Source organism: Antechinus flavipes, chromosome 2, assembly GCF_016432865.1.
Source record: "Antechinus flavipes isolate AdamAnt ecotype Samford, QLD, Australia chromosome 2, AdamAnt_v2, whole genome shotgun sequence".
NCBI classification, from domain to species: domain Eukaryota; kingdom Metazoa; phylum Chordata; class Mammalia; order Dasyuromorphia; family Dasyuridae; genus Antechinus; species Antechinus flavipes.
In genome coordinates, this window is record NC_067399.1 from 45,048,549 (window position 1) to 45,070,962 (window position 22,414).

Consider the following 22,414-nt stretch of genomic DNA (forward strand, 5'->3'; position numbering starts at 1 on the left):
TTTCTGGCTATTCCTTTGTCTTATGCTGCCCTTCAGCATCACTTTAAAGTTGGATTGGATTGCTCACATCTTTTCTTTTTATTTTTCCACAAATCCCTTGGTAGTCTTGGCTTCCTTTCTTTTTTCCCAGAAAATACCATACCTTTTCCTATGGAGCATGCTGTATAGCTCCCCACAGAAAGGACCCTTGAGCTGGATTAGGATTAGTGAAGCTATGGTTAGCCAGCTTTGCTTTAGGTTTAGTTGGCCATGACAAAGCATTGACTGTGCAATCATTAATGGGGTGTGTGGTGAGCAAGAAGAAATGTCTATCAGAAGAGTGGCTGTTTTAGCAAGTCCTTCATCTCCATTACTCCCAGTTATTGGCCATTTCTGCTTCTAGACAGTTTGATTCTATTGGCTAAGTATTGCTTTATTGATTTTCTGAGAAAAGAGTTTCCTCTGTCCCCCAATTAAAGAGGCTCTTAGTTTTGCTGAGATGTTTTTTTTTTTTTGTGTGTGTGTGTGTGTTCAGTCTTTTCACCTGCCTGGTTACATCCCTCTTAGATGTTCCCAAGACAGTGGGGTTTTTTTGGGCATTTTTTCTTAAATGAATTTTATGTTAGGAATGAATTAATGGCCTTTGTCTTATTCGACAAAGGCCAATGTTGAACTATTCCCAAATGATCTATAACAAATAAACTATTTGTTATTCTCAAACAGGCGAAGTCCCTGGAAATTCTATTTCAGAAACTTGGTTTTCTTTTTGTTGAAGCTGTGATCCCTATTTTGTGATTGGAGTTGGAGGTCTGGCTCATACTGAGCATCAACTAGGAATGTTTGTAGGATGATCAAAGCAAATTCTGGAGTGGAATTTTGATATCCAACCTGTTCCCAGGGTAGTTTCCTAAATTGACCTTGGTGGGAGAGCTGGAAGGATCTAGGTGGGAATGATAATCAGAGGCAACAGAGCTGAGGCCACTGGACTGGTAATTGGGAAACCTGAGTTCTCTCTAACCTTGTCTATGCCATTTCTATAACCCTAGATCAGTTAACGTTCCTCAGCTGTTTCATCTGTAAAATGAGGTGGACAAAATGATCTCAGAAGTCTTTCATTTTTGACTTTAATGTCACCCCCTTTTAGAAGGAAAGAATTAAGTTGAATCATTTGAATATAGTGTGGAAACTCACCCATCCATTTCAATCATGTCTGACACTTCTTGGTCCCATTTTTGGAAGTTTTCTTGGGAAAGATAGTGGAGTACTTTGCCATTTCCTTCTCCAGCTCATTTTACAAATGAGGACAACTGAGGCAAACAGAATGAAGTGGCTTGCCTTGGGTCACACGGCTAATGAGTATCTGAGGTCACATTTGAACTCAGGAAGATGAGTCTTCCCAACTCGGTGCCACCTAGCTGCCTTGAAAATGAGGTGGCTTTTTTTGCTTTCAGGGTTCTGCCAGACAGGTCAACATTCTTATCGTGAGGCATTGCCTATTTAATCTGCAGATAGCCATTGATGTAGTTACATTTTTCTTGAATATTCCTGCCTAATGTTGAGTTTGTGGACACAGTGAAGGCTTTTAGTTTAAAAAAATAAGGCTAATTATTGGAGCATTTTATGTTTGATATGTAAGTACTAAGCTCCATAGATTACTTCACAGGTTCTCTGCTCATGCAAGCAGCTTCCTTTTCCTACTCTTACTGACTAGAGAAGGCACAAAAGTCACTTAAATATTTTACAAAGGACCTGGGATTTAAAGACATTTTGAATAGTGAGGGCAGCTGGGATCCTTAATCATGTGGAAAATCTGATCTTTTTGGGGATTGAGAAGATCAAAATTCCTAGTGAAAGACCCCCTTTTCACTCCTTTAACTTTTTCTGTTCTTTCTCCCTACAAACCAACGCAAATGCCTCATTTAATCTTAGTTTTATGTCTGTGATTCCTGGTGAACAATTTCATTCAGTCAAATACTTTAAAAAATTTTGTTGAGTTTGTTTTGGCATAAGACTTCCCAATAACCTTCTACAAAGTAGGGTTTTTTAGCCATTAGAACGGAGGGTTATGTGCTTTAACCACTTTACCTTTATTCGCTATACTTTACTTTGCTACTTAATAGATTTGTAGACAGGCAACACTTGGTGAACTCTTCTAGAAACTCCAATTTTCCTGTTTTGGGGAAACAGTTTCTACACTTAACATTTCTGTGTGTCCCTCTTGTAGCCAAAGCCTCCCAGTACTGGTTTTGCTCTCAAGAGACAGTGCATTGAGTCTTCAGATTTGTGTGTGTCTCCCATAGTTTACAAATGGCTTTTTTTTTTGCAGTTTGAACTCACTACTGGTTAAAAAGGAAAGAGGATTCCTGAAGACTGAATAACTGAAGAGTCTGAATATTGTGACTGCTTTCAACATACTGACAACCAGGTGTTTTGTATTTGCAGAGGTAGTAGTAGCCCATTACAAGAAGCTGAAAATGCAACCGTCCAAATCTTTTGTTGAATTATATTTTCAGAGTAGGATCTATCATTCTTTAGAGGTTTCCTGAATAGAATGTGTCTTATACTCAAGCAACTTCTGTGGTCTGTCATTTGGCTCATTGGAAGCTTTGTTGATCAGCTTATAACAAATTTATGACAATGAGTAAAATTCAGTCCCTTCCCATATAACTATCACCATAAAGAATGTATCAATGTGTGGGTTTGATACTGTAGAGCCAGAAAAAGGTTTTTTTTTTTTTTTGGGGGGGGGGAGTTATTGAGTAGCAAATATATGTCTCACATAGCTCCTTTTTCCCATCTCTTCATTCTTTCCTACTTTCACTTCCCTTCCCTCCCAAGAAGTTCTCCCAAATCATCTTAAATTGAACACAAAAAGAGTTAAATGTTAAGTATTGAGAAGTGAGAGCAAGCATTTGGTTCAAAGAACATTTTTCTACTTGGTGATTCACTATGGAAAGCATGGCATTAACTATTTTTCCCCGGGTCCTGCAGATTAGGAATGTGATTTCTAGCACTCTAGTCAATGTAATGCAGTTTCAACTTCAATAAAATAATTTGGATGTCCTGTGGATTTTATTATGAGGTTTTGTGTAGGAGAAAAATATGGTTAAAAGAAAAAAAGGATAATTGGGGATTGAGGAGAAGGTAGTTAATGTGTTTTCTGCTTTCATCTTGAAAAATTTGCATTAGGGTTCACTATTGTTCCTCACATTTTTCATTTTTTGTTGGACACCCCTCCCCCCCTTTTTCCTTTTCAAAGTTTAAAGATTCTTATATCTTTAGATCCTTTAAACTCTGAATGATTTTCTGTTGAATTAAAAAAAAAAAAAACCCAGAGGTTTGCTTTGGGAGTTATCTATGAGTGTGGTAAAATATTTGTCAATATAAATGAAAGAAACCTATCATTACTTTGCCCAGGATCAGAGTGAGTTAGGGCTGAGGGAATGGCTAAAGTGAGCCCTGAAATGGGCAGAAGGATCTGGAGTCTCATTGACACTTCTTCTGTATGAAAGACTTTTATTACAAATCTCAGTCTGATAGATGCTAATAGGATCTAAGGCTTGCTCTTCTGTGGCTCTGTGTGGACAAAGCTGAAAAGCATTTAGGAGCATAGGCAAAATAGGGTTCTTGCCATAGCAGGTCCTCAGTGGGAGTTGATTAGATAAGTCATGAGGCTGCAAACTCAGTTCTCTCCTGAGCACTGTGACATGAGATGATATTCAATGCAAGGAATTGTAATATCATATTGAGGAACCTAGGAGGAAGCAGAAAATGAAAATTTTGACTTGAGAAGAAAATCACAAGTTTTGAGGCAACTGGAAATCTCAAGAGATGATTTCAAGAATGGCATCTTCCCTCTGATTTTACTCTGCAGTAGGGAAGAATGATGGAAAATTTAAAGGTAGCAGAAAAATACAATTGTAGAGTCATGATTGTTTTTTCCTCAAGAAAGATTAGGAAAAACCCATTGATTGAGGAAATCTGATCTTGTGCCTTGGCAGTGGGGTCTTAGCTAGGCTTCTCTGGTGTTTAAGGGCCTCTTAAACATTTATATTTCTAAATAAGAGTATAAGAAAATAATATAGCACCTAAGTTACATGTGAGTTAGAATTTGTGTGTGTGTTTAGCTGGCTATGAACATTCCTCTCTCCTGTGAGGTATCCTTGATTTCCTACCTTTCTCCCTTCCCCCCAGTGGCTGGCTGCCCTTCTCTGGTGGTCAAACTGCTACTTGGTGAGCAGCACTGTGCATAGGCATTGATTCCAGCTCAAGTGATATGGCTGCCATCATTCTTTAGGGAAGCACCTCCAGTTTCCTTCCATTATTTTAGTCTCCTTTTGGCCAAGGCCTGGAAAATTCTCCTTACCATCAGATGCTCATTTTTTTGACGCCTATGATCTATTTCTTTCCTCAGCTTCTTGTTTTCATGCTGCAAATGGACCATCACGTTGTGGAGATGGCTGTGGGGAAGGAAGAGAGTGTACCAACAGTGAGGGATCAGTATGGAACACAAAGGCATCTGGGACAGATGGAGAGAGGTGCCGTTTTTAGAATGATGGAATTTTGAAAGCTGGAAGGGGAATTCAGATATCACTGAGTCTCCCTTGATAAAGAATATGGAATAGGCCCAGAGGGAAAGGATCTGTGTGAAATCATGCATCCAGGGGAGCAGCAGAGTCAGAATTGCACCAATCCTCTGATACTCTTCAGTCTAGGATCCAACTTTGTGTTTCCTTCCTTGAAATGTGGGCCGAGGGTGGGGAAGAAGAATCCCTTTGGGCTTCTTGTTAGGTTTGAATGAGAGAAGTGTCCAAGTTCTTTGTGGATCCCCTTGTCTGCCTCAGGGTAATGAATAAGGAAAGGGTATAGACAGATTCAGTCTTCATAAACTAGGGTAACTTACTCCTTTTCATCAGTCAGTTGGCAAATGCATTTGACCTGCTCTTGGATTGTGGATCCTAATAGCTCAGTGTTGTCTCTGTAATTAAATTCACAAGCGAAAATAATAATCCAGTCTCCCCACCCTGTCTCACCCCCTTTTCTTATCTTAGACCAAAATACCATAGCTGTGTAAGATTCAAGTTTTGTGGCTGGGAAGGCTGAGTGCTTAGTTCTATATTGGCAAGAAAGAATCCTGACCCCTTCAGCTTATTCCAAGGGTTTTCATGACAGAATCAGAGAAGTTTTGATGAAATAAAAAGAAGTGCCTTTGGGCCTAATTCTATACCAGTTGAATGCTCCAGATCACTCTGATCTAATCCTTCTCAAACTTAGTATGGGCTGGAACTGAGGGGCAGGGATTATACAGTGTTTTCATGGATACATTTGGGTCCGTGTGGAATGCCCCAGGGCAGTGAGGCTGAGCTCAAGGATTATCTTCCTCCTTACTTTTGTTCTTTCACCCAATGATGTACATTAGATGCCACCATTTCTCTCTCCTGTTGAAGTGTCCAGGTGTCCTTGTGAGCATGCCCCAGGCTGTTCCGAAGGGCTTCCACCTGGGACAAGTAATAGGCCATATGGAAAGGCAGAAAGTGGGAAAGAGGCAGGGGAGTGGCCCCCGCTCACTCCTAAAGCTCAGGTGAGATCTATTCTCTCCCAAGGAGGAGACTAACTTTGTGCCCTACTATTTTTGTCTGAGGGCAGATCCTTAGATTTATTTCCACTAAATTGTTGTTCTACCAGGAACAGTTATGGTTGGGAAGAAGGTGGATAGGAAAAGAGGAGCTTGGCTCTTAAATGCCCAGAAGAAAATTCTCCAGCACATTCTTCCCTAAACCCCTTTTGGATTCTCGTTCTAACCAACCCTCCTCTCCCCCTCCCCCCCCCCCCCCCCCCGGTTTGGGAGTTGCTTAAGTTGTATGTTGTTCTTTGGTGTGTAAAGTGAACCTCAAATCCCAACACTCATCCTGTGTCCATGGACCCAGGAAAGAACCACATATATGGGATGTTAGAAGTGAGGTTAGAATGGGGACCAAGAGAACCTGCAGGTGGAGAGAGGCTCATGTACCTCACAGCTAGTTGTTATATATCTGTGCTTTAAGATGGAGATTTCATCCTGTAGAAAGTCTTTCTATCAAGAAAAATCAGATGACAGTTAGAGTCTGACACCATGAACATCCCAAATCTCTTCAGTTCCCAGAGAAGACACTTCTTACTGAGCCTGGCCCCAGGGTAGGGGGCATTAGGAAACCTTGGCCCAAGGAGGCTGGCCTGTTACCCTTTTCTCTTCTTCCCGTAGGTTCTCCTTGAGGGAGGCCATTTCCACCTTAAAGATCACAAGCTGCTCATCTTTGGCTGCCAAGAACTGGAGGTCACTCTCGTGTGTCTTCTGCCAGAAGGCCAACTGATAGTTCATATCTTCGATCTGCTGAATGAAGGCTTCAACCTACGCAAGGAAGCGGAGTCCAGCGTGTGAGACAGGCCTTGGCCCGGGAGCATTCCCTGCCCAGTGGGGGGGGGAGGGGGGCGGTGCTCCATTCACTCTGGGAAGCAAGAAGGGTTAGGTCCAGTTGTTCAGGAAGAAAGCGTGGTAGAAGGCAGTGGTCACCTGAGGCCTAGGCCCTCAAGGGGCTCTGCAAACCAGCCCACAGACCCAGGGAGGGGAGAGGGGTGGACGAAGCTTGTAACTTGAGGTGCCAGGCCGTCCTGGGGCCTCTTGGGTTGGGGGAGCTCGGGAAAGCTACCGGTCTGAGCTGCACAGCCCAGGCTTGCCCCACCAGGCCGGGGAGGCGGGCCAGGCAGGACTAGGCTGGTTTTGGGAGGCAGACCGGAGCTCTTACCTCTTCCTCACTCTGCTGGTGGAAGTCCTGGAGTTTCTTCAACTCCCCATTGAGCTTTTTCATGCGATTCTTATAAGCACATGTCTCCTCCTCCAGCTGAGACTTCTTCTTCTGGGTCTGCTGTAACTCTTGGCGAAGCATGACTGCCTCCAGGTTGGCCTGATAGAGCTTTGGAGCAGAGGCCAATAAGTTGTGGTGAGACCAGCTGCAGCAGCCAACCTCCCCCCCTTAGGTTAAGGGTGAAGGACATGAGGAAAGCGTCCCCAAGAGATCCTGGACAGCATCTCATTGGAGGTTGCTTCCTTTTGGAAGGTTCTGCTTTTCTCTAGTGACAAGACCTCTAGCTAGTGCTTTTCTAGGTGGGTTAGGAAAGAGAAAGGGAGAAAGTTAACATTTTTGTTTATTTTTGGAAAAATTTGTTAGTTTTTTTCAATTAGCAATCATTTTTTTTTTCTTCCTTTCATTTTCTCTCCCCCTACTTAAAACAGATAAATCAAACAAGATAAAGACCCCCTCAAAATAAATATGCATAGTTAGGGGAAACAAATTCTCACATTGGCCCAATTTCAAATGGTGGGTCTCTTTTTGTACCAGTGAACCAGTGTAGCTGAGAAAGTTAGCTGAGAGTTATCTCTACAGATCAATACTCAGCAATAGAAAGGAATTGCCAAGAGTATTAAAAACCAACTTTTAGTTTTTTTTTTTTTTTTTTTTTTTGCTCTCAAGTTCTCTCTTTTTCTAATCATAATTGATTAGTTATACACCTTTAAGGCAATTCATCTTTATCCATTTTCCCCTTTATTTCAAGTCCATCTACACTTGGCCCTTGGTCCTCCCTGGGGCAGGATTAAGAGCAGCCAGGTGTTGGCTTTTCCTTCCTGCCTTGATGGTGGTGGTACTGTGGGAAGGGAGTATGAGAAAATCTCCTCTCCTTTGAGGTGCCACATGATTTGGCTTCCAGGTTTTGTTGAATATTTTGGTCATAGCCAGATGCATGGCAATCCCTGCCCCTTGCTCTTCCATTAGTCCCTATCCTCTGAATCTCATGCTCTAAGCTTCTGAGAAGTGTTTCTGTACAAGGGGATAGGAGGTTATTTCCTAACCTTCTCCAAAGCCTCCTTCAGATTGTCTTGATAAGCATCTGATGACTTTTGAGGTGGCTCCGGAAGGGAGGGAGTATCTTTGAGCTCATTCTTTTGATCCTGTTTTTCAGGCTTTTGCTGATCCTTTTCTTGTTTCAGAGGTTCTTTCTGGCACATCACCTTGAAGAAGGGAACACCATCATCCATTTTCCAACTCTCACCACTAAGTACTTTTAGAGGTCTTGGGTTGGATACTCTTGTGAAATCTATTGTGGCTTGTTTTTAAGCTCTATTGATGGCTAATTTTCTTTGGGATTATGTTTCCCATTTTTAGGAGTTTGGGGCTTGGTACATGATATGTTCAAAGGAGTCTTTCATGAGTACTCTGGATTAAGTATGAAGGTACAGCCTTGTGTACTTAACATAACTTCCTAGAACTGCTGCTTTCTAGGATGATTTTTCTTAGTGTTAGAAATAACAAGAATGTATTCCCTAAAGTCAGACTTAATAGGAAAACTTTACACCCAGGCCTTAGAGCAAGCTATGTAATATGTTATTTAGAGAAATGTGCTTCATTTGGAATTGGAAGATCTATTATTTGCACTTACCTCATAGGATTGTTGTGAAGATCCAATGAAATACACACATACAGTACTTTATAAATGCTTGACACTGTTATGATGTTAAAAGTTTGGTTGGCTAAGCCTTTACCCTATCTTTGTATGAATAGGAAGGAAACCTAACCATGGGTATTGTATGCTTGGCTCTCCATCTGCATTACATCTGCATATATACACCCCACCCATACACACACACACACATCCATACACATACACACACACACACATCTATTGTCTTTCAATGCTGTATTCCCTTTTATCCATTGCAGTGGATAAAATGAAATTTTGGATTTATAGCACCTATTCTTGTGGAACCTCAAGATATTTTATCTTAAGAATTACTGTGTTGAGAAACAAGACGAATATTGTCTAACTTGTTAATACAAATAGCTGTAGGATAAGAATTCCTAATATTAAATTATTTGGTCTTCTGTCAAGAAAAATGTTTTCTCCAGAGAAGCTAAGGAATATGGATTCAGAGGAAATGAAGGGATCCCTAAAAAGTCTGGAGGTTAATGCTAAGAGCTTGAGAAATTGACAAGATTGAAAAATTCCAACATAAAGGTGAAATACAAAAAAGATATAGTTATGAGGACAGACACACTGGAAGCCAAAGTAGAAGTCAATGAGAAATATGTTAGAGGTGCTATCATGTTCTAAAGTGACCAGAGAAATCAGGATTCATTTCACTTCCATAATGGAGGAGAGTCAGAGCTTCTCTGTGATTTACCTGGGGAATGATTCCCCAACATCCAGTTCTTTGCAAGGCTCACCTCATTTTCCTTCACCTCGGTCGCCTTCTCAGCAGTCTCGAGTTTGTTTGCAGTTGAATCCAATTGCTTTGTACAATGTTTCAGTGCATCCCGGAGGATCTCGTTCTCCTCCTCTAGTTTACCCACTTTCTCCTTCTCCTACTCCCTCATTGATCAAATGAGATAATATATGTAAAGTACATTGCAACTCTTAAAGCATTATAAATGTGACCTGTTTACTAGTATTGTGATTTTAAAAGCAAAGTGCATACTTGCTACTCTTCTCTATAATTCTTCCTTTTCTCCTGTGATACCTTGACCCTTTTCTCTAGCTTCATTGACTATCTTTTAATTCTTCTAAAAAATTTCTCTCTTGCAAATAAAAATGGGGCAAGTTTAGTTGGAAAAGAAATGATCTTGGTTTTCCTTTTCCTTTCTTCCTCATTTTAGAAATTAGGGTTGGTAACTATCTACTTCCACTCTTATCCATTTCCCCTTTGACTTCCATGTTTAAAAACAACCAGCAAATAATTAGCCATTGCCACATGTAACTAAAATAGGGTTAGGAAAGGCCATGATTGGGAATTGGCTTGGGGAATTCTACTAAAGTAGTCGATCAATTATCAATATTAAAACCCTCCCTATATAAAGAAAGAAGCTGACTATCTTTGAGTCATTAATTGAGATGTATAAGTGAAACCCTGAATTGACAAGTGACTAGATAGGGGTGAATGATGACCAAGAAGCCTAGAAAGGAGCTTGGTCATAGGATTTGAGGTATTACTTATTTACTGGGTAGTGGTACATCTATGACAAAGGATGGGTGACCTTCAATATACAATCATTGCTCAGAGCTGTTCCTCTTTCCCACCATTTGTGGTGCTCTTGGATCTGCTCACCTTTTCTACCTGCTCTTGGATCTTTTCAACAGCACAAAGCTTTCTTGAAGGTGAATCACATTGCTGAGTCTCAGCCTCAGGTTCATTTAATTTGTCCTTTTTTGACTCCTTATTGAAGGAAAAAAGAATCCAGACATCAGGAATATCTGCCACCCCACATGTTCACACCTATCGCTCAGACACACAGTTTCATACTTCGTCTTGTGATGTGTGCCTGTTCTCATCAATCTCTCTCCTCTTCTATAAACTCTTATAAAGAAAATGGGAGTGAGTTTGCACACTGTCTTGATATATTTTTTTTTTGCTCACTTTTTCACTTACAAACTAAGGAGGGTAGGTAGCCAGCCTACTGCCCTCCACTGTCACACATTTCTCCTTTGGTTTTCAGTTCTCAACCAATCAGCTAGTTAACTAACCTCATATAGGAGGTGGGAAGAGGTGCCAAGGTGCAGGTGATTTGGGACTCTTATGAAATGTATGTTTTTAAAAGTGCTCAAAATGGAGAAAGAAGTGAACTTCGCTTCAATAAATGTGACATGAAAGTAAAGTGGGTTTGGTAGGAAGATAGACAGGTTTGGATGTTGATTGGGAAGGATTTTCGATATAGCCTCTTACTGGGGAATGAAATCTGTGTGAAAAAGGATGGATATCTAGATTATAGAATGACAATCCAGGACTGTCCATTTCCCCCACCATTTTGCTGCTCTTCACTCTACTTACCTTTTCTGCCGGCTGAAGGCTCTTCTTCTCAGCTGAACTGTGTCTTCTTGTAGGTGAGTCCTGTTGCAACGAATAATATCATATATCTTATCCCTGAGACTCTGGCTGTCCTCCTTGGGCTCATGGAAGCTGTCCTTCTGCTTGCCCCATACATCAGTAATTATTTGTCACCTTAAGTGCTTACTCCTAGCACCCTGGGGCACGATCCCACACTTCATTCATCCTGTGCTTTGTGGCCTTTTCTCATCAAGATCCTTCCTACAAATTCTTGCAATGAAAATTATGTGAGTTTGGGTGGAAAACAGCCTGTCATGTCTTTCTTTTTGCTCACTGTCTCCATCAAATAATAGGAATAAGGGTAGAATATAGGAAATAGAATTAGAATTAGAAATAGGAATAATTTAGGTGGGCTGCTCTTGGCTCTAGCTCACCCTTTCTGCCTGCTGTTGGATGGTCTTCTCAGCAGAACTATGTCGTCTTGTGGGTGGTTCCCATTGTGATGGATAACAGTGCATCTTCTGGATACTCTGCTTGTAATCTTCGGGCTCACAGCATCGATCCTTCTCCTACTTGTCATTGAAGAAAAGCTCCGGATAGTCAAGAATTACCTTCCACCTAAAACAGCCCATCCCCAACACCCCGAGTCCTACACACTGTCCTGTAATGTCTTGACCTATTCTCCTCCATCTCCTTGGCTGCTTCTACTATTCTCTTATAAAGCAAATGGGAGTGAGTTTGGTTGAAAAACTGTCTTGACTTTCTTTCCCCTTATGTACATAATAGGAATGAGTGTAGGGAATTCCTTGCCTCCTATTCCCCCCATTTCTCCTTTGATTTTCAGCTCTAAAACAACTAAGCAACTAACCAGTTAGCCAATCTCAAGTAGGAGATGGGAAAAGGTCATGTCAAGACCCAGGTAATTTGGGGCTCCATATATAATCTTTATTATTATTATTATTTGCTGAGGCAATTGGGGTTAAGTGACTTGCCCAGGGTCACATAGCCAGGAAATGTTAAGTGTCTGAGGCCAGATTTGAACTCAGCTTCTCCTGACTTCAGGGCTGGTGCTCTGTAACCTTTATTATTAAAAGTCTCTCCTACATGGAGAAAACATTACCTTTGCCTTGGTGAATATGACTAAAGTCAGATTTCATTCACTTTGGTAGGACAGATAGAGATGAATGGTGACCAAGAAGCTTAAGAGTGAGCTTAGTCATATATTTGAGGCTGGTTACACATTGCTGAGAGATACCTCTGTGACAAAGGATAGGTATCTAGTTTGCAGAATGACTCTCTAAACATAGCTGCTTCCCCACCATTAAAGTGTTTTTGGATCTGCTCACCTTTTCTGCCTGCTGTTGGAGCATCTTCTCAGGAGTGCTGAGTCTTCTTGTAGAGTCCCATTGTGATGAATAACAGTGTGACTTACACTGTACAATCTGGTTCTCATCCTCGTCATCATATGATTTGTCCTATTCCTCATTTAAAAATAAAGTCACATACTTCAGGAATTAACTGCCACCTAAGTTGCTCACACCCATGGCTCTGAGCCACAGCCTCATACTTCAACCTTCTTGGCCTATTCTCATCAATCTCTTTGACCACTACAAACTCTGACATAGAAAACTGAATAGTGTTTATTTGGAAAAGTTTCTCAACTTTTTTTTTTTCTTTTCTAATTTTTTGGCTGAGCAATTGGGGTTAAGTGATTTGCCCAGGATCACACACAGCTAGGAAGTGTTAAGTGTTCTGAGGTCAGATTTGAACTCAGGACTTCCTGACAGGGCTGGTACTCCATCTACTGTGTCACCTAGCTGCCCCTTTAACTTTCTTTAAAAAATTTTTTATTTCCTTATTCACTTTGTAGAAAACAGGGTTTGGTAGTCTTCTGCCCTCCACTCCCCCTGATTTCTATTTGGGATTCCAGATCTAAAACAACCAGCAATCAACAAGTTAGTCAGCCTCAAACAATAAGTGGGAAAAGATGGTGCAAAGCACCAGGGCCCTGGGAGTTACTATGCTCTGTATTTTAAAGCACTCTTCTTATAGGGTAAAAATATTGACATCACTCAGTGTGTGTGACATGAAAACGAAACGTGGTTTTAGTAGAATAAGTAAGGTTGGAAACATGAGATTGGTGTCAAAGGATTTTAGGTATTTGCCACTTACTGAAGAATGATAGCTCTGTGACAAAGGAAAGATGTCTAGATTACAGAATGAATTTTCTGAGCTCTCCCATTTCCCCACTATTTTGATGCTCTTGGCTCTGCTCACCTTTTCTGCTTGCTGAAGGATCTTCTCAGCACAACTGTGTCCTCTTGTAGGTGAGTCCTGTTGTGATGGATAACAGTGCCTCTTATCTCTGAGACTCAGGGTGTCCTCCTCGGGCTCATAAAATCTGTCCACCTGCTCATCATTGAAGAACAAAGCCTCAGACACATCAGGCATTAGTTGCCATTTTGAATGCTCATCCCTAACACCTGAGGCTCAATCCCACACTTAGACTTCTTGGCCTGTTCTTATTAATCTATTTGACTTCTCTAAACTCTTTAATAAATAACTGGAGTGAGTTTATAAAACTGTTGTGACTTTTGTTTAACTTTCTCATTCTTATTATAGGAACAAGTATAGGTAGCCTCCTGCCCTCCACACCCACCGGTTTCTATTTTGATTTCCAGATCCAAACAGCAATCAAGAAGTTAGCCAAACTCAAATAGGAAGTAAAAAGGCGTGTAAAGCTCCAGGTGGTTTTATGCTTTTTGATTTGGATTTGTTATTTTATAATTCTCTAGATTGTAAAAGTCTTGATCTTTGTCAACATGACAGGTGGTCTAGATTACAGAATAGCTGTTCAGATCTGTTCCCTGTTTCTGCAATTGAGTTGCTCTTGGGTCTGCTCACCTTTTCTGCCTGCTGAAGGGTCTTCTCAACAGTACTGAGACTTCTAGAAGATGACTCCCGTGGCAGTAGATAATGTTGTATCTTATCCCAGAAATTCATGCTGTCATTTTTGGACCCATAGTAACTATCCTCCTCCTACTTGTCATTGAAGAACAAAGCCTCAGACATCAGAAATTATCCACTACCTAAAATGCTCACCCCCTCCCCCCGCCCCCAGCACCCTGAGGCACAGTCCCACACTTCATTCTGTGATGTGTTTGCCCTTTTTTTTTTTTTTTTTTTTTTAAAACGAAGTCTTGCAAAGAAAGTGGAAGTGAGTTTGGTTGGAAAACTGACTCTTGAAGACTTTTTCTAATTTCCTCATCCCTGTGGAGCAGTGGGAATAGGCAGCCTCATGGTCTCCACTCCCACTCATTTTCTCCTTTGGTTGTCAGCTCTAATACAACTAGGTAACCAACTAGGTAGGTTGAAAGAGCAAGTATGAAAAGCTGGTGCAAAAGTCCAGGTGAAAATACTGACCATTGCCTTAGTGAGTGTGACACAGAAGTAATATCTGGCATTGGTGGAGAGATAAGTCAGGTTGGATGTTCACCAGGAAAGGTAGGAGGGAGCTTGGTCGTAGGATTTTAGATTTAGTCACTAACTGGGGAACAACAGGTGTATGACAGGATTGTCTAGATTTCATGACGATTCAGAGTTTTCCTTCCCCTTTCTCCACCATTTTGGTGTTCTTGGCTCTGCTCACCTTTTCTGCCTTCTGAAGGATCATCTTTTCAGCAAGACTAAGTCTTCTTGTAGATGAGTCCCGTTCCAATGGATAGCATTGACTCTTATCTCTGAGAATCAAGCTGTCATCCTCAGACTCAGAGGATATATTTTCCTATTCATCATGGAAAAACAAAGTCCCAGACAGCAGCACTTACCTGCCAGCTAAAATTTTCACCTCCCCCCAATATCTTGAGCTACAGAGCCCCATACTTGATTCTGTGACTTCCTTGGCCTGTTCTCATTAGTCTCTTTGGTTTCTTGTACAAACTCTTACAAAGAAAATGGGAGGGCGTTTAGCCAGAAAATTGACTGTTTTTCTTTTTCCAAAATCCTTACATAAAGAGTTGAAGGAAAGAAAGTAGGTAGTAAGCCTCCTTTTCTCCTTTGATATTCAGTTCCTAACCATGTAACTAACAGGTAATGAACCTCAAATAGGAAGTAGGAAAAGATGTGGCAAACATCCAGGTGATCTGGCACTCTTATTTTAGAGCTCTGTATTTTAAAACACTCTCCCTGCATGGTAAAGGTACTCACCATTGCCTCAGGGAGAGTGACATGGAAGCAAAACCTGGATTTGGGAAGAGGATAAATTAGGTTGGATGATGACCAGGAAGCCTATGAGACTGGTCACAGGATTTTAGGTGTTAATTACTCACAGAAGAATGATAGCTCTGTGATAAAGGATAGATGTCTAAATTACAGAATAAGTGTTTAGAGCTTTGTCCTTTCCCAACTATTGTGGGGCTTTTGGCTCTACTTACCCTTTCTGCCTCCATAAGAATCTTCTTCTCAGCAGAACTGAGTTTTCTGGAAAATAAGTCCTGTGGCAATGGATAATATTGTGTCTTATCCCTGAGAATCAGTTTGTCCTCCTTGGCCACATAGGTTGATATCCCAGATATCAGGAATTACCCACTACCTAAAATGGTCACCCCCAGCACCCTGAGGCACAGTCCCACACTTCATTCTGTGATGTGTTTGCCCTTTTCTTACCAGGTCTTGCAAAGAAAGTGGAAGTGAGTTTGGTTGGAAAACTGACTGCCTTGATTTTTTCTAATTTCCTCATCCCTGTGGAGCAGTGGGAATAGGCAGCCTCATGGCCTTTACTCCCACCAAGCTCTAATACAACTAGGAAACCAACTAGGTAGCCCAGTTGAAAGAGCAAGTATGAAAAGCTAGTGCAAAAGTCCAGGTACTTGTTACTATATTTGGGTCTGACATTCTCCTGACATTGTGAAAACATTGACCATTGGCGCCTCAGTGAGTGAGACACAGAGGTAATATGTAGTGGGGAGACAAGTCAGGTTGGATGCTCACCAGGAAAGGTAGGAGGGAGCTTAGTATAGGATTTTAGGTTTAAGTCACTGACTGGGTAATGACAGGTGTATGATGGGATGGGTGTCTAGATTACAGAGTGACTGTTCAGAGCTTTCTCCTTTTTACCCCCATTTTGGTGATCATCTTTTTTGTCTGCTCACCTTTTTTGCCTGCTGAAGGATTTTCTTCTCAGCAGCACTAAGTTTTCTTGTAGATGAGTCCCGTTCCAATAGATAGTATTGCATTTTATTTCTGAGAATCAGGTTGTCATCCTCGGGCTCATTGGATCTATCCTTCTCCTACTCATCATGGAATAACAAAGTCCCAGACATTCCAAGTTACCTGCCAGCTTAAATTCTCACCCTCCCAATATCCTGAGCTATAGCCCCAAAACTTCATTCTACGACTTTTTGACTTATTCTCTTTTTAATAATTTTTTATTTCTTTTTTCTGGTTATACATATATTAACTTTTTTTTTTTTTTTTAAATACACATTTTTAATGAGTTATGTTGGGAGAGAAAAATAAAGTGAAAAACCATGAGAGAAAAAAAACAGAAAAAAGAAGTGAATGTAGTATGTATTGATTTACATTCAATATCCGTAGTTCTTTTTATGGATGCAGATGGAGTTTTCTCTCTAAAGTTTGTTGGAATTGGCTTGAATCATTAAAGCACTGAGAAGAATCAAGTCTTTCATAGTTGATCATCACACAATCTTGCTGTTACTATGTACAATGTAGTCCTGGTTCTGCTTGTTTTGCTCAGTATCAGTTCATGTAAATCTTTTCCAGGCCTTTCTAAAATCATCCTGTTCATCATTTTTTTTTTTTTTTAACAAAACAATGATAATCCATTACCTTCATATGCCACAACTTAATCATTACCCACTTGATGGGCATCTACTCATTTTCCAATTCTTTGCTACCTTAAAGAGAGCTGCTACAAAACTTTTTGCATTTTTACCCTCTATTATGATTTCCTTGGGATACAGACCCAGTAACAACACTGTTGTGTCAAAGGCATGCAGAGTTTTATAGCTCTTTGGGCATAGTTCCAGATTGCTCTTCAGAATGGTTGGATCATTTCACAGCTCCCCCAACAAATGCATTAGAGTGACTTTTTAACTTATTCTCATCAGTTTCTTTGATCTTTGTACCAACTCTTGCAAAGAAAATGGGAGGGGGTTTAGCAGAAAATTGACTATTTTTCCAAAATCCTTACATATAGAGTTGAGGAAGGAAAAGTAGGTAGTTAGCCTCCTTTTCTCCACTCCCACCCATTTCTCCTTTGGTATTCAATTCTTAAACAAGTAACCAATAGGTAATGGAACCTGAAATAAGAAGCAAAACCTGGATTTGGGAAGAGGATAAGTGAAGGTTGGATGATGACCAGGAAGCCTATGAGAGAGCCTGGTCATAGGATTTTAGGTGTTAACTACTTACTGGAGAATGATATTCTCTATGACAAAGGATAGATGTCTAGATTACAGAATGAGTGTTTAGAGCTTTGCCCTTTCTCCCCACCATTGTGGTGCTTTTGGCTCTACTTACCTTTTTTGTATGCTTAAAAATCTTCTTCTCAGCAATACTGAATTTTCTGGAAATTAAGTCCTGTAGCAATGAATAATATTGTGTCTTATCCCTGAGAATGAAGTTGTCTCATCCTTGGCCATATAGGAATTATCCTTCTCTTACTTGTCATTGAAGAACAAAGCCCCAGACATCAGGAATTGCCCACTATCTAAAATGCTCAACCTCCTCCCCCCCAACACCCTGAGGCACAGTCCCACACTTCATTCTGTGATGTGTTTGCCCTTTTCTTACCAGGTCTTGCAAAGAAAGTGGAAGTGAGTTTGGTTGGAAAACTGACTGCCTTGACTTTTTCTAATTTCCTCATCCCTGTGGAGCAGTGGGAATAGGCAGCCTCATGGCCTCCACTCCCACTCATTTTCTCCTTTGGTTGTCAGCTCTAATACAACTAGGTAACCAACTAGGTAGCCAAGTTGAAAGAGCAAATATGAAAAGCTGGTGCAAAAGTCCAGGTGAAAAAACTGACCATTGTGCCTCAGTGAGTATGACACAGAAGTAATATCTGGCATTGGTGAAGAGATAAGTCAGGTTTGGCTGTTCACCAGGAAAGGTAGGAGGGAGCTTGGTCATAGGATTTTAGGTTTAAGCAACTGACTGGGGAATGTCAAGTGTATGATGGGATGGGTGTCTAGATTAAAGAGTGACTGTTCAGAGCTTTGTCCTTTTTATCCCCATTTTGGTGATCTTAGGTCTGCTCACCTTTTCTGGCTGCTGAAGCATCATCTTCTCAGGAGCACTAAGTGTTCTTGTACATGAGTCCTGTTGCACTGGATAATATTCGTGCTTTTTCGATCTGTCCCCCTATTCATCATTCAAGAAACAAAATTCCAGATGACAGTTAACTTACGGCTTCAGTGCTCACCATCAAAGCCCTGAGCCATAGTCCCACCCTTCATCCTGTAATTTAAGTAAGATTTGATAATGACCGAGAAGGCTATGAGTGAGCTTGGTCATAGGATTTTTAGGTATTAACTGCTGAAGAATGATAGCTCTGTGATAAAGGACAAATGTCCAGATTACAGAATGAGTGTTCATAGCTTTCCCCTTTGCTCACCACTTTGGTGCTCACCTTTTCTATTTGCTGAAGGATGATTTTCTCAGTAGCACTAAGTCTTCTTGTAGATGAGCCCCGTTGCAATGAATAGTATTGTATCTTATCCCTGACAATAAGGTTGTCATCCTCGGACTCAGAGGATCGGTCTTCCTCCTACTCATCATGGAAGAACAAAGTCCCAGATATTCAGGACTTACCTGCAAGTTGAAATTCTTACTCCTCCCCGCCCCCCCCCCCCCCCCCCCCCATACCCTGAGCCATAGTCCTAAACTTCATCCTGTGATTTCTTAGCCTGTTCTTACCAGTCTTTCTGATCTCTGGTACAAACACTAAAAAAAGAACTGGGAGTAAGTGGTTGAAAAAGTGACTCTTCACTTTTCCCAAATTTCTTCCTTTACCAAAGAATGGCCAGAGTAGGTAGCCTCATGTCCTTCACTTGCATCCAGTTCTCTCTTGTTTTTCAGCTCTAAAATAACCACGTAATAGATAGCTAATCTCAAAGAAGTGGAAAAATGGTGGTTCAAAGGTCCAGGTGATTTAATGCTCCTGTTTTAGGACTTTTTTATTTTCAAAGCCTTTCCTACCTTTTGAAAGGATTGACCATTTCCCTCAGTGAGAATGACATGGAAGCGAAACTCACATTTGGTAGGAAAATAAGTAATGTTGGGTGATAAGCAGAAAGCCAAGGAGTGAGCTTGGTCATAAAATATTAGGTGTTAGCTACTTAATAAGAATGATAATTCTGTAATAAAGGATAATTGCCTAGATTATAAAATGACTGTTCAAGCTATGCCCTTTCCCACTATTGTGGTGCTCTTTGCTCACCTTTTCTGCCTCTACAAGGGTCTTCTTCTCAGGTACACTAAGTCTTCTTGTGGATAAGTCCTGTTGCAATGGGGAATTGTGTCAAATCTCTGAGAATCAGGTTGTCATCTTTAGAGTCTTAGGATCTATCCTTCTACTCATTATGGAAGAACAAAGTCCCAGACATCAGCTGTTACCTGTCAGCTAAAATCCTTCCTTCCTTCCTTCATCTCTAAATACCCTGAGCTATAGTGCCATATTCTGTGACTTTTTGCCCTATTCTCATCAATCTGTTTTGACCTTTTCTACAAACACTTGCAAAGAAAATGGGAGTAAGTTTGACTGAGAAATGAACTGTTTTGAGTTTCTTTTTCCAAATTTCCTTACTCATTGAAGAGCAGTGAAAGTAGGTACTTCTCATGCCTTTCATCCTTACCTATTTCTCCTTTGGTTTTCAGTTCTAAAACGACTGTTTTAGTAATGAACTAGGTAACTAAACTCAAGGAAGAAGTATGAAAAGCTGGTGTGAAGGTCCCGATGGTTGCGTTTTCCTATATATGGACTCTCACACTCTTCTTACATGGTGAAAATATTGACCATTTCCCTCAATGGGTGTGACGTGGAAATAGTACTTGGCATTGGTGGGAGATAGGAAAGATTGTTTCCTGTTTATCAAGAAAAGTAGAAGTGAGTTTGGTCATAGGATTTTAGGTTTTAGCCACTGATTGGGGAATGATAGCTGTATAATAGGATGGTATCTAGAATATATAAGAACTGTTCAGAGCTTTACCCTCCCCCCATTGGCTTATCACCCAACATTACTTATTTTCCTACCAAATGTGAGTTTCGCTTCCATGTCATTCTCACTGAGGGCAATGGTCAATCCTTTCAAAAGGTAGGAAAGGCTTTGAAAATAAAAAAGTCCTAAAACAGGAGCATTAAATCACCTGGACCTTTGAACCACCATTTTTCCACTTCTTCTTTGAGATTAGCTATCTATTACGTGGTTATTTTAGAGCTGAAAAACAAGAGAGAACTGGATGCAAGTGAAGGACATGAGGCTACCTACTCTGGCCATTCTTTGGTAAAGGAAGAAATTTGGGAAAAGTGAAGAGTCACTTCAGGTTTTAGCCACTGATTGGGGAATGATAGCTGTATAATAGGATGGTATCTAGAATATATAAGAACTGTTCAAAGCTTTACCCTCCCCCTCCATTGCAACAGGACTTATCCACAAGAAGACTTAGTGTACCTGAGAAGAAGACCCTTGTAGAGGCAGAAAAGGTGAGCAAAGAGCACCACAATAGTGGGAAAGGGCATAGCTTGAACAGTCATTTTATAATGCTCTTGGGTCTGCTCACCTTTTCTGCCTGCTGGAGGATCTTCTTCTCAGCAGCACTAAGTTTTCTTATAGATGAGCCCCGTCGAAATGAAGAGGATGGAGTCTTATCCTTGACAATGAGGTGGTCATCTTCGGATTCAGAGGATTGGTCCTCCTCCTACTCATCATGGAAGAACAAAGTAGACATCAGAACTTATTGTCAGCTAAAATTCTTACCCTCAATATCCTGAGCTATAGTCCTACACTTCCATCCTGTGACTTTTGGGCCTGTTTTCATCAATCTCTTTGATCTTTGGTACAAACACTAGCAAAAATGAGTGGTTGGAAAAGCGACTTCACTTTTCCAAAATTTCTTCCTTTACCAAAGAATGGCCAGAATGCCCTTTATTTCTACCCATTTCTCTTTTGATCTTCAGCTCTAAAATAACTAAGTAACTAAGCTACCTTTGAAAGTATTTACCATTGTCCTCAGTGAGAGTGACATGGAAGTGAAACTCACATTTGGTAGGAGGATCAGTGATGTTGGATGATGAACAGAAAGCCAAGGAGTGAGCTTGGTCATAAGATATTGGGTATTAATTACTTAATAGAAGATCTTAGCTCTGTGATAAAGGATAATTGCCTCAGTTACAGAATGACTGTTCAGAGCTGTGCTCTTTCCCCACTATTGTGGTGTTCTTTGCTCACCTTTTCAGTTTGTGGAAGGCTCCTCTTCTTAGGTGCACTAAGTCTTCTTATTGATGAGTCCTGTTGCAATGGAGAATTGTGTCTTATCCCTGAAAATCAGGTTGTCATCCTTAAGAGTCTTAGGATCTATCCTTTTCCTACTCATCATGGAAGAACTAAGTCCCAGACATCAGCTGTTACCTGTCAGCTAAAATTCTCCATTCCTTCTCCCTAATACCCTGAACCATAGTCCCACACCTTTATTTTGTGACTTTTTGGCCTATTCTCCTGAATTTCTTTGATCTTTTCTACAGACACTTGCAAAGAAAATGGGAGTGGGTTTGGCTGAGACATGGACTGTTTTGACTTTTTCCAAACTTCCCAACTTATTGAGATTAGGTACCTTCATGCCTTCCACCCTCACCCATTTCTCCTTCAGTTCTAAGACAATTAAGTAACCAACTAAGTAGCTAAACTCAAAGAGGAAGTATGAAAAGCTGGTATGATGGTCCAAGTGGTTGGGTATATTTGGGCTCTCACTCTCTCCCTACATGGTGAAAATATTGATCACTGCCTCAGTAGGTGTGACATGGAAGTAAAACTTGGCATTGGTGGGAGATAAATAAGAGGTTGGTTATTCACTAGGAAATGTAGGAAGGAGCTTTCTCATAAGATTTTAGGATTTAGCCACTGATTGGGGAATGACAGATGTATGACAGATTACAGAAGACTGTTCAGAGCTTTCTACTTTCCCCACCATTTTGTGCTCTTGGGTTAGCTCACCTTTTCTGCCTGCTGAAGGGTCCTCCTCTCAGGAGCACTAAATTTTCTTGATGATGAGCGCCGTAGATAGGGACAGCATGAGGTCTTATCCCTGACAATCACTTTGTCATCCTCAGAGTCAGAGGATCGGTCTTCCTCCTACTCAGAATGGAAGAACAAAGTCCCAGACACCACCAGTTACCTGCCAGCTAAAATTCTCACACCCCTCCCCCCCTAATACCCTGAGCCATGGTCCTATACTTTATCCTCTGACTTCTTGACCTGTTTTCATCAGTTTCTTTATCTTTTGTACAAACTCTTGCAAAAAAAAAATGGAAATGAGTTTGATTGGAAAAGTGACTTCATTTTCTTTTTC

General features: G+C 40.8%; 1 protein-coding gene across 1 annotated transcript; it reads right to left on the reverse strand.

The window, feature by feature from the left end:
* Nucleotides 1-283: 283 nt before the first annotated feature.
* PMFBP1 (polyamine modulated factor 1 binding protein 1) lies at nucleotides 284-22,193 on the reverse strand. Its single transcript, XM_051974697.1, has 16 exons — nucleotides 22,060-22,193; nucleotides 13,736-13,870; nucleotides 13,109-13,240; nucleotides 12,178-12,306; nucleotides 11,266-11,400; nucleotides 10,835-10,894; nucleotides 10,115-10,222; nucleotides 9,237-9,374; nucleotides 7,865-8,023; nucleotides 6,762-6,929; nucleotides 6,200-6,367; nucleotides 5,990-6,052; nucleotides 5,368-5,477; nucleotides 4,883-4,957; nucleotides 4,346-4,439; nucleotides 284-3,733 (listed from the first exon to the last, which is right to left on the reverse strand). Exons 2-16 carry the CDS (start codon nucleotides 13,832-13,834, stop codon nucleotides 3,662-3,664), a joined length of 1,710 nt encoding a protein of 569 aa, XP_051830657.1. The 5' UTR covers nucleotides 13,835-13,870; nucleotides 22,060-22,193; the 3' UTR covers nucleotides 284-3,661.
* Nucleotides 22,194-22,414: the final 221 nt, after the last annotated feature.